Source organism: Typopeltis vanoorti, chromosome 20 (genome assembly GCF_054136105.1).
Source record: "Typopeltis vanoorti isolate ZY-2024b chromosome 20, IOZ_Tvanoo_1.0, whole genome shotgun sequence".
Taxonomy (NCBI): domain Eukaryota; kingdom Metazoa; phylum Arthropoda; class Arachnida; order Uropygi; family Thelyphonidae; genus Typopeltis; species Typopeltis vanoorti.
Genome location: NC_143568.1, coordinates 31021378 through 31032884, shown reverse-complemented (window position 1 = coordinate 31032884; position 11507 = coordinate 31021378). Strand labels below are relative to the sequence as shown.

The 11507-nt window shown below is 34.8% G+C and overlaps 1 protein-coding gene across 1 annotated transcript; it reads right to left on the bottom strand.

The window, feature by feature from the left end:
- Positions 1 to 260: 260 nt before the first annotated feature.
- Positions 261 to 9307, bottom strand: LOC150095333 (astacin-like metalloprotease toxin 1). Its single transcript, XM_090410448.1, has 10 exons — positions 9191 to 9307; positions 9027 to 9059; positions 8764 to 8804; positions 8006 to 8081; positions 7367 to 7484; positions 6886 to 7061; positions 3803 to 4030; positions 3136 to 3270; positions 1305 to 1561; positions 261 to 377 (listed from the first exon to the last, which is right to left on the bottom strand). The coding sequence occupies exons 1-10, from the start codon at positions 9255 to 9257 to the stop codon at positions 285 to 287; spliced, it is 1224 nt and encodes a 407-aa protein (XP_090266574.1). The 5' UTR covers positions 9258 to 9307; the 3' UTR covers positions 261 to 284.
- Positions 9308 to 11507: the final 2200 nt, after the last annotated feature.

Sequence of the window (11507 nt, the reverse complement as noted above, 5' to 3'; positions counted from 1 at the left end):
ATATCAAGTACTTTATTCAGCCTTGCAAATTATGCGTATTTTCAGTTGTCAAATGCAATTATGAATTGTAATAACAAGAGTATTTCATGCAACTATTCAGTGGAAAAGAGTTTTGTTTTATTCTCTACGCTTTGTGATCTTTGGATTACATTAGTTCCAAGTAAATATATTAGGATTTTGAGACAATGATTGCTTAAATTGTTGATAGTTTCTATGAGTTCAAAGTGAAGTATTTCTGTCTATGAAATGAGAGATTTAAGTAACTCTTTATCAGATACACTTTATTAACGATTACATGGTCTCATTGATAAATTAAACTGATTAATAGCTATGGTCCCTTCTTCTCCAGTGAAAGACGTATCGGTGGAGATGAAGAACTGAAAGAGAAAAAAAAATAGTCATTAGCATCGTTTGCCAGAAAATTAACGGTATTATGCACGAATTTAATTCCATATCTGCAGTTTTTAATCATGCAGGGTAACAGTATGAAATTCAGGTGTTCTAACAAACCCCGATCAATAAACAATTAACAATCATAATGTACTTCTCTCATAGCCTTAGTTTTTTGCTACCACGTTTTCAAAAGAGCAACAGAATTCTTTGGAAATATTTGCCGAAGATGAATTCACACCATAACTGTAGCTCATTTCACATCTCAGCACACACTATCAGAAGAAACTGAATCTCATATGCTTTCTAATTACCCCAGCAATGATCCTAAGGTCTACTCCCCACCTACCATAAGTTGCCAATTATGGCTTGTTAGGAATCTTTTGCTGGAAGATTCCCTTACTCGCTATGTTCCTATCTATTTTTCAAACTCTGCAAACCACATTCCATTCTCAGTCTTAAATAGTTCTAGATTTGAAACTCACCATGCTTTACGAGGAAAAAGAAGAAATAAATGGTAAATAAATAAATAAATATTAAAAGTATATAAATATTCACAACTTGAATGCAGTGATCGCCTGATATTAAACAACAAATAATTTCTTCATCATCATCAAATTCCTGCCATGTCCTCAAGGGGGGTGTACAGGATATGATAGTACTACATGAAAAATTTACGTCATTATTAATTTCCTATCTACAATTTTCCTCCAAATCAGTCTGTTACTTGTCAAGACTCCAGCATTATCAGATCTTATATTTCTATCGTCTAAGGCACATTGTACCGTATCAATCCACCTATATCTTGGTCTTCCTATCGGTTTCCTCTTTACCAAAAAATTTCTTTAATTTATTCAATATAAGAGCAAGAATCTAAAATATTAATATATTTTATTTCTTTTAACTGTAATTACCTGAACTCCCTCTGTGTTCACTTCCACATCGACACTGATCTCTTGCCATTTGTCAGACTTTTTCCTATTATTTATTATCTTCTCAATATCAGCTGCTTCAGCTCGATAAACAACAAGGGCATTAACTCCTTCTCCATTGAGAAATATCGACAATTGCAAACAGACTTTTCTAGGTGGTGTTTGTATCGGAAGCAGGGGCGATATGATCCGAGCTGAGCGCCCTCTGGATTCTTTGCTAGAGACGGTCATGTAATATCCTACATTAAAATAATAATAATAATAATAATAATAATAATAATAATAATAATAATAATAATAATAATAATAATAAAAGGGACAAGATTAGAAGACACGCGATAGAAAATATAAATCTAACAAATTTATTGGTAGAATTATTAACTTAAGAAAAATTGTACAAGGGTGGTCCGAAAAGTTCTCGGCCTAACGATGAAAAAACGAAGTTATAATTTCAAAATTATTTTTATTTTTCAACATAATCTTCCTTAAGACTAATACATTTATTCCAGCGCCATTATCCTGTCCATGTAATGGTTCTGAGTATCTGCAAAATAGCCCTCTACAGCTGCAATCACCTTTTGATTCGAAGAAAAACACTGACTAGTGAGGAAGAGTTTTAGTTTCGGGAAGAGATAGAAGCCAGAGGGGCATAGGGTGGATGTTCCAACAATTCATGGTGTAGATCCCTTAATTTTCATATTGCCAAAAACGCTTTTGTGGGCAAGGGCATTGTCCTGATAAAAGATGATTTTTTCTTCAGCAAATCGGGTCTTTTCTCACGATTTTTTTCGTCTAGTCTGGTTAAAAGATGGAATAATATTCCCCGGTTATTGATTTACTATTTTCAAGATAATTAATAAACAAAATGCCTTTAGTATCCCAAAACACCGATGCCATGGCCTTTCCTGCTGATGGAACCGACTTTGTCTTCTTTGGCGGTGAACAACCAACTCTGTCCACTGTTTGGACTCTGTTTGGATTCTGGTGTGTAATGGTGAATCCAAGCTCATCCATAGTAATAAATCTACGCACAAAATCAGTTTTATTCTTGCTAAAACGCTCCAAGTACTGTTCAGAGATTTTCATGCGAGTGTACTTTTTGATCTGCTGTGAACAAGCGCGCACCCATCTTGCACAAAGCTTTTTCATTTGCAATTCTTCATGCAAAATATATCCTACACGTTCTTGTGAAATGTCTATAGTCTCAGCAATTTCACGGACTTTGACTAGTCGGTCATCCAATACCATATCGTGCACTTGATCAATGATTTCTGGTGTTGTTACTTGTTACACTTTTTGGACATCCTTCACGTGGATCATCTTCCAGGATGGTACGACCACGTCTAAACCCGGCAGCCCATTTTGTAATTGTCAAAAACGAAGGAGAGGAGTGCTCATAAACTTTTATGAACATCAAATGAATTTCTTTTGGCGTTAAGCCATCTTTTACAAAGAATTTTATAACAGACGATACTTAATTTTATCCATTTCAAGGGATACAAACAACACGTTTGCTTCAGACAGCTGTATAAAATAAACTACTTCATAGAATGACTTGCAATTTCATATAAATGCTTATGACAGATGCACCAACTTTAGAAAAAAAATCTTGCCGATAGTGTTGCATCTATGGTTGAGGCAAGAACTTTTCAGGCCACTCTCGTATTTAACAGGTCCTACCAGATACACATATAAACAAATAATTACATAATGTTTAAAAGTTCGACGACGAATTCAAACATTTTGGAAGATTTTTTAAAGATAAATATCAAAAACATGAAATGTGGTTTGACAGAAGACAACAAACATTCACCTGTTTTTCCACCAAGAGTTCCAAACTCCCTCATCCAAAGAACTGAGGCGAATTCTTGATTGGTAAACCCACATTCGTCCTGCTGAAAATCACAATTAAAATCTGGAACATCAGGAGGAGGAGGGCGAATGTTGCCTGCAAATACCAGAAAAATAAAATTCTATTAAAATGGTAATATCATTGCTGTATTATTAGGAGTAAAACATCTTTCTCAAAAGTTGTGTTATGCGTCTAACTAGATAAAATAGGAAAATTAAGTAACATACGGAGAACTGAAATGCCTTTCAAAATACATATACTTATTAAGGTTTAAGAGCTGTATTCTCTCCCTTGAAAGCCTTAATTCATTGATAGCTTGAGCTTTCTGTCAGTAAAAGCTTGAAGGCTGGAGATTGACTTCCCAAAAATGTATAAAGGCTGATAAAGGCGCTCAACCTACTCCCTTTGTGGAATAAAGGCATTAGAGAATTTATTTATTTATTTTTATTGATTAACAAGGAATCTAATTTACAATGATGTTTTCACTATTTCCCCCCACCACCACCACCACCATTGATAATAGGTAAGTAACGAAATATTAACTCTATGGGTGTTTAAGCTGATGACGCCAGTTTGCATACTTTTAATTCACTCTCATCATACGCTTAATTTCTTAAAGTTCACTCACCGAAGCACTCGTACAGTCGATTGACCCTCCGCACATCGCTGGCGCTCAGTCCTGGTTTTTGCCATACTTTGATCATCTTAGCACCAGGTTTTTTGGGAATCATAGTTCTGGATGTTCCATCCTTGGAAAATGCGTATTCGTCGTACAGCATAACAGAATCGTAGTCGAACGACTCTCCAAGAAGGTTTGTCTCCCACTCATTTAGTTTGCGAAAGTTGAATAATTGGGCTGAAGAAATAAACAAATAAATTTATTCGACGTCATCAGTAAGAAGCGTAAAGGAAATAATTCATTTTATATTCGATTCATATTCAATTAAATTCGCATTTTAAAATGTGAATTTTGGAAAAAAAAAATTTTTTTTTCAAAATGAAAACATGAATGATAACAAAATGCATATTTTAGTTTTATTTTAAAAATTACTAGAAGTCATACTAAAATAAATACAGGATGAGTTTTGATTGTAAAACGAGATCTGCTTAGAAGACAGATCGGAGGAAAATATATTATGGAGTTATTTAGCAGATGATAAGAAAAAGTGACAAAACTATTCATTACAAGAAAAGATTACATAAATTCGGATAGCTCTCTCTCTCTCTCTCTCTCTCTCTCTCTGTATATAGAGAGTTGACAGTAAGAAATAAATAACATAAGAAAATCAAGGCTACAAAAAGAAAACAGGATAAGAATAAGGATTCGCAATATTAGATCTAGTAATATTCATTTTTCCTTCTACATGTAAGTGTGCAAGGAACTAAGTGATATTTACTCTGTATTAGGAAACTTCAGAAAAGCAGAACACCTCTAAATCATTTAAAAAGCATAAATAGAACAATTAGACACATCTTCGACATTACGCTTACTTACATGGCAGATGTTCCTCTCAACCCAAAAACTACTACGGCTCTTTATGCCGACGACACCGCTATTCTAGCCAGATCGCTCAGCCCTCACCTAGCAATCACTAGACTCCAAGGAAGTATCAATGAGCTAGCAAACTGGTTCACCAACTGGAGAATTCAAGTAAACCCCCTCAAAAGCTCAGCCATGATGTTTTCAAGAAGAAAGATCTGCAACAAAGAAGACATCCTGCTCTCTGGTCAAAAGATCCCATGGCATTCAGAGACCAAATATCTTGGGGTATTGATGGATAAGAAACTCCTTTTCAACAAACACATCAATCTCGTTTGTTCCAAATCTTCCAAAGTCATAGCTCAGCTCTACCCATTGATCAACCGCAAGAGCAAATTGAACCTACATAATAAATTGCTTCTTTACCAGATGGTAATACGTCCTGTCATTACCTACGCCTCACCAGCATGGAGTCACACTTCAAGATCAAACATTTCAAAATTACAGAGAATCCAAAGCAAATGCCTTAGGATGATCCTGGATGCACCGTGGTTCATCAGAAATTCACAAATTCACCGAGAAACCGGCACTCCATACATCTCCTCTCTTCTTCGTGATCTTGCAGAAAAATTCTTCGTGAAGTCAAGTTCACATTCAAACCCACTAATCGTGCAAGCTGTCAATTACAATGAGACTGATTACTACAAACACAAAAGACCGAAGGCTATTCTTCTCTCAACTGATCATAGCTAACACTACTGCCCTCAGAGGGCGAGCTTAATTGCTCACAAATCTCCCATTCCCAAATAACTCTCATTACAGATAAAGGGGAATATGAAAAGCACTTGTGCTTCACCCATCCTGTCAGTAACGTCAATGGTCAATGGTCAATGGACATTACGCTTAAAACAAACAAATTATGACCATATTTTCAGGGATTAACATAGAAGGTATTTTATTAGCCATCACGAATATATAGTGTAAAAGAAAAAGTAACATTCAAGAACTGTAGATAATTTGGTAATTCTGATGAAAACAGTGAAAGGATTGCAATGAAACAACCCAAGGAATAGAGGTTGTAAATTAATATTACAAAGGCTGAATGCAAGGGTGGGTCGTGCTTAGGCATTGCGGAATTGCAGCACCCCCAATTTTTATCGATATATAAATATCTTTATTATTTTATTTATATTTGCTTGTAGTATTTAATTTTATCATCAGCAATCCTATACAACTCTCTTATTTTGTACAAAAAATAATAAAAATCCATCTTGTAGCACTTAGGAGGACGTTTACCATAGTGTGTTTACCATAGTGTCCTAGAAAGACGCTAGGAGCGCTGTGTTTGCCACCGTGTCACATTGTTACGCGCGTAAGCATATGCACGCCATAGTGAGATGCGAGCTATTAGCGTAATGCGGCACTGTCCGTCGCGCAGTTCCACTGTTGTTTATATGCAGTATGCGCCAGTAGTAGAGTGTTCGTAGTGCTTATCGTGTTTACTCCGTCTCTTTAAATATTTGGACATTACAATTAAAGACATAACATTTGTTATAGTTTTTATTTTAGAACATTAATGGGGTTATAATAATGGATTTTATTTTTAAGTAATTTTGAATTATACTAAACTGTATAATATTATCGATAATAAACAATATTTTTTCATGTTGAATTTGTTTTTAAATTTTTACTATAATTTTGATATCTTATCCAAACACACGTATACACTGTACTTACAGTGTGTATGTCTATTTAGAAAGTTGCAGCACCGATTTCAAGCCACGAGCAGCCATTGGCTGAATGTGTAGCAAGTTAGTGAATGAGAGAAAGGAGCTAGAAACAGCCTGGTTGGTCAAGTGGATATGATTTCCGTTTCGCAACTAGGTCATGAATTTGATTCACAGTAGGGCTGATGATTTTTATTTTGCTGTATGAGATCACTAACTTGCTTTCTGGAGGCTTCACGCGACCTTGAGCCTAAAGAGGGTGCTTGAATAAAGGTACTGTTTAGACTCAAAAACGAGAGATACATTTTTCATAAAAATGAACAAAAATATATAAGAGAGTAAAGACAGAGTAGCAGCTTACACAAGTATTAAGAAGCCTAGACAAGAACTGTAAAGAAACAAATGGAAGATGTGAAAATGAAGAAAGAGATCGTTGATCAGGTAGATGTTAATATTGAAAATGGATAAATCCCACTAGTAATCATTGGAATGAATGGCACTCACTAGATTTGATGTTGTCCCAAATAATATCGATGTAGTCATCCCTGTCAGGTCGACTCTGCTCATGAAACAATCCTATGGCATGTCCCAATTCGTGCACGATTGTAGATTTGTCATCGCAGCCAAAGCCAAGCGATAAGATCTGTCTTCCGGTTGCACGACCGACGTGGGAAAAGCATCTGAAAACAAACAAACAAAAAATTATTAAATCAGTCCAAGTATCTGATGCTTTGGAAAATTCTTAGTGCATAACGTCAAGTAACCCTTTACTAAGTAATTGACCAATTTCGTTCCACCAATACAACACAATGTGATGGAAAAATCGCAAATGACACATTTTTAGTTAATTTGTTTGTGTTGTTTATGTTCAGCTAGTCTTAATATCGCCTTATCAATAGGAAATAATTCACTTCAACATTTTAAAATTTCTCTGGAAGAAAAATGCAGTGAAACATCTTGGTTGTGCAACGTACATGACACTTACCCATTAAGTAAGTCAATATAAATATAATCTGGCTGATTGGAAGTCTTCGGTACAAATTGGATGCATGTTTTGCTGTGATAATCCTCCAACGCTTCTTCTATACCTTCCATCATATATTCTGGAATATTTCAAACAAGAAAAGCGAATAAAAATGATTAACAGTTATTTCATAATTAATCAATTCTGAATTCATTTCAAAGCCATTCCCGGACTTAAATCAAGTATAACCATTTAATGAATATGAAAAAAAAAAAAAAAAGTTCACGTGAAATAAAACAAAATGATTTTTCTCAACTCATGAAATTGTACATCAAATGCAACGATGATCTAATATCATTTGAATATAATTTATTTCTGAATAAGTTTAATTACGCTTATATCTTTCAGAATTAGTTCCTAGTAACTGAAATATGTCTTACACGTTATTTGTTTAAGAAAATTACAAGTCTTTTCTTCAGAATCGTTTGAATGGAAAAGAATTTGAAGTATTCAACATCGGAATGAAAACATAATTTGAAAACAAAGAAATAGAAGGGTTAAACCTTTGTCGAGTACATTAAAATACCAAATTTCTTTAAATTCGAAATTAAATATAATTAGGAAGAACTGATACCTTACAACAGATTTAAATATACTCACTCATTGTGTCATCCAGTTCATAATAAACAATACCATTTGGCCACAGCTTGACTTCCTGAACTACGGCATTTCTGTCCTGAATTAATGAAAGAAAAATGCAGTAAGATATTTATATCATATAATAAAGTGAGATTATTATGTTTCGATTATGTAAGTTACCTTCTTTTTTATATATTGTATCTCAGACAAATTTCATCGAAACATAATCCATTTGCAGTTGGGACAAATTACTTTAGAAGTTATTCTTTGCTTCGGTGATAAAATTACATATAATCCATTGAAGAACAACAGCGATATAATTTCATATTAGTTTCAGACCTTGGCTATCGCTAAAAGAGATTGGACCCTTTACCACAAGAGACCATATTTCTTTTGTGGAATTATTCTTGCCATTCAGAAAAGTCGTTTTCACTGCCTTGTAAAATTTTAAAAAATCCAAATTTTGATTTCAACATTTAGAACGCTATACTATAAACCCAAGTTTTATGAACCTTGTTTAAGACCGCTCAATAGCCTCTCTCTCTCTCTCTATCTATCTATCTATCTATCTATCTGTCTACGTTCACCTAAATGCATCGCCTAACACAGCTATAAACGTCACTGTACAATATGACTACTGCCACTTACACACCGCACGTTCAAGTGTGCTAGTCGGCATTAGTGACGTAATTGCACTTTTTTACAACTCTTTTTTCTTTTTTTAATTTCCAATTTTATGTTGTAATCGATTGCATTAATAAATCATAACCAGTACTTACAGCATATGGATCGATTCCTATGATGTCCCCTTCAAACAAGTCTAGAAATAACACAAATTAAATAGTTCATTAAATAATTGATTTTTTTTCTAAGCTCCAAAACAGTAATAATTGAGTATAACAATGAATACGAACATGTAAGTAGCTCTATTCCACTGAATAAATTGAGTTAGAAAAAAATATTGAAAGAATAGAAATATTGAGTTAGAAAAAAGAAAAAAAAAGTTACTTTCCCTAATACTGGGGACAGAATAAATACTCACCGGGATTTTGGAGAGCAATATCTTGTGGATAACCTGTGAATGAAACTAAGTATAAGATATTATAAACCCTTATGACTTATGTGCAAATGAGAACATCAATAAGAAATTCTTTTATTTTATTTTAAGCACTCATAATAATAAGATATTATGAGTGTTTTACTTACCGCCTGGTAAGTAGGAAGCCCTTATGAGGGCCACCATATTGAGTAATATGCAAAATGCTTTCCACATGGGGAGATTTGAAGCCTACAAAGGGATTAATAGATGTTATTTTACTCGGCCCAATCCTCTCAAATACGATGCTTATTCTGAGACATCAGTATATTTCAAGAAATTTCCCAGATGCGCATAAACTAATCAGGAAACGATAAACTACATGTGCCATCTTTCCCACTAAAAGTGAGGACTAACCTTGCCTCATAGTAACGTGAAGGTAGAAAACTCGATACCTGTATGAGTTGAAATATACCTCACATTCCAAATGTCTGTTTGCAGACACATCATAAGGAAAAACCTATTAATCCTCACTGTTTGAATTACAATGCACGACTTTCTATCCGTCACTGAACTAAAGTAACGAATCCAAAGCTTGAACAACAATTAATGCCATCTATCTCTTTAATTAGGTCACCGAATAGCATGAAATACTCATAAAATAGCATAAAATGGCTCCCTCTCCACACACATACACACACACACACATACTTTATATATATATATATACAGGGTGTCCCAAAATTCATGCAATTTTGATGGAAATTTTGATAGAAAACACAGGTTTTTAATTAAAAATTGTAATTTTTTATTGATTCATAAAGTATACAGTATAGGATTATGCATGGAATAGCATATCGCGTAAATGGCCTCCACGGCTTTGCTGGCACATACGCACTCTTTTGTCGAAATCTTCCATGACCGTTTTGCATAAATGTGGCTGAATTTCGTTGATACAGCGCTCAATTTCCTCCTTCAAGGCGTGGGTGGTCGTGGACTTGTTGGCATAAACCTTAGACTTCAAAAAACTCCAAAGAAAAAAGGTCCAACGGCGTTAAGTCACATGATCTGGGCGGTCAATTGTGATCACCAAAACGGGAAATTACACGACCAGAAAATGACTCATGCAGTAATTGAATTGTTTCTCGGGCTGTATGGCATGTGGCACCGTCTTGTTGAAACCACATGTCATCCACATCCATATCTTGCTATTTAGGCACAAAAAACTGGATTATCGTGTCGCGATAGCGAGCACCATTAACTGTTATTGCCTTACCAGCCGCATTTTCGAAGAAGAATGGACCGATGATGCCTCCAGTCCAAAATCCGCACCAAACAGTGACACGTTGTAGATGCATTTGTTTCTCAACAATCACTCGTGAATTTTCTGAACGCCAAATGCGACAATTTTGTCGATTAACGAAGCCATCAAGATGAAAATGAGGCTCATCGCTGAAGATGATTTTGTTCGAAAAATAAGCATCCACTTGTTGTTGTTCCATAATCCATTCAACGAACACTCTTCGCTTTGTGTGGTCAGTATACGCTTCAGTTCTTGAGTCAATTGAAGTTTTTAAGCATAAAGATGCAAATCTTTCGTGAGAATACGCTGCAGAGAGCTTCTCGAAATGCCCAATTCAAGACCACGGGGCCGAATTGATGTTCCTGGACTCTCAGCAACACTCTCACGAACTGCTTCGATGTTTTCTGTTGAACGACTTGTTGAAGGACTTGTTGAAGGACGGCCAGAGTGTATAAGATCACTAATTGATCCAGTTTCCTTGAATTTTTTAATTAATCTTTTCACAGTTGATGAAGTTAAATCACTATTATGACCATATTTTGTACGAAAATTGCGAACTATAGCTGCCAAACCTTCATTATTTTTAAAATATTGCTCAACAATGAAAATGCGTTGTTCTTTCGCGTAGCGCTCCATTTTTAATAACCCTGAACTGTCAGCTGTCACGCTGTCTTTTTTTTTCTCGTTGGCAACACTTTACCGCACAAATGGCGCTAAATTTAAATGCCGAAAAAGTTCAGTGCTATCCAAAACCCCACTGTTTAAAACATTATTACAAGGTGCGATAATGTTGAAAGAGACAATTATAAACAAAGTTACAGTATTGTGTGAGGGGGGAGGAGTTTACTACATGCTTATCAGAAATACTAATTAATGCAAACAGAAAAATTAAAAAAAAAAGTACTCAAGATTTTTATTTGGGGAAATTGTATTTAAATAATGTAATTTACACAGTATTTTTTTCTCTGCATGCATATCTTTGTAATATCGAATAGTATTTTTAATACTTGCCGAATTTGAATGCTTAGTTCAATGTTAGGATCGGGGTCCATACGAAAATCAGGAACATCGTCTAATTTTCTTTATGACCCTTTATAATTTCAAGTTTTTGTTCTAATGTTAACCATTTACGTTTGTTAGGCTCACAAGCTTCGTTGCATTTTATCTTCCCACTCATAACTGCG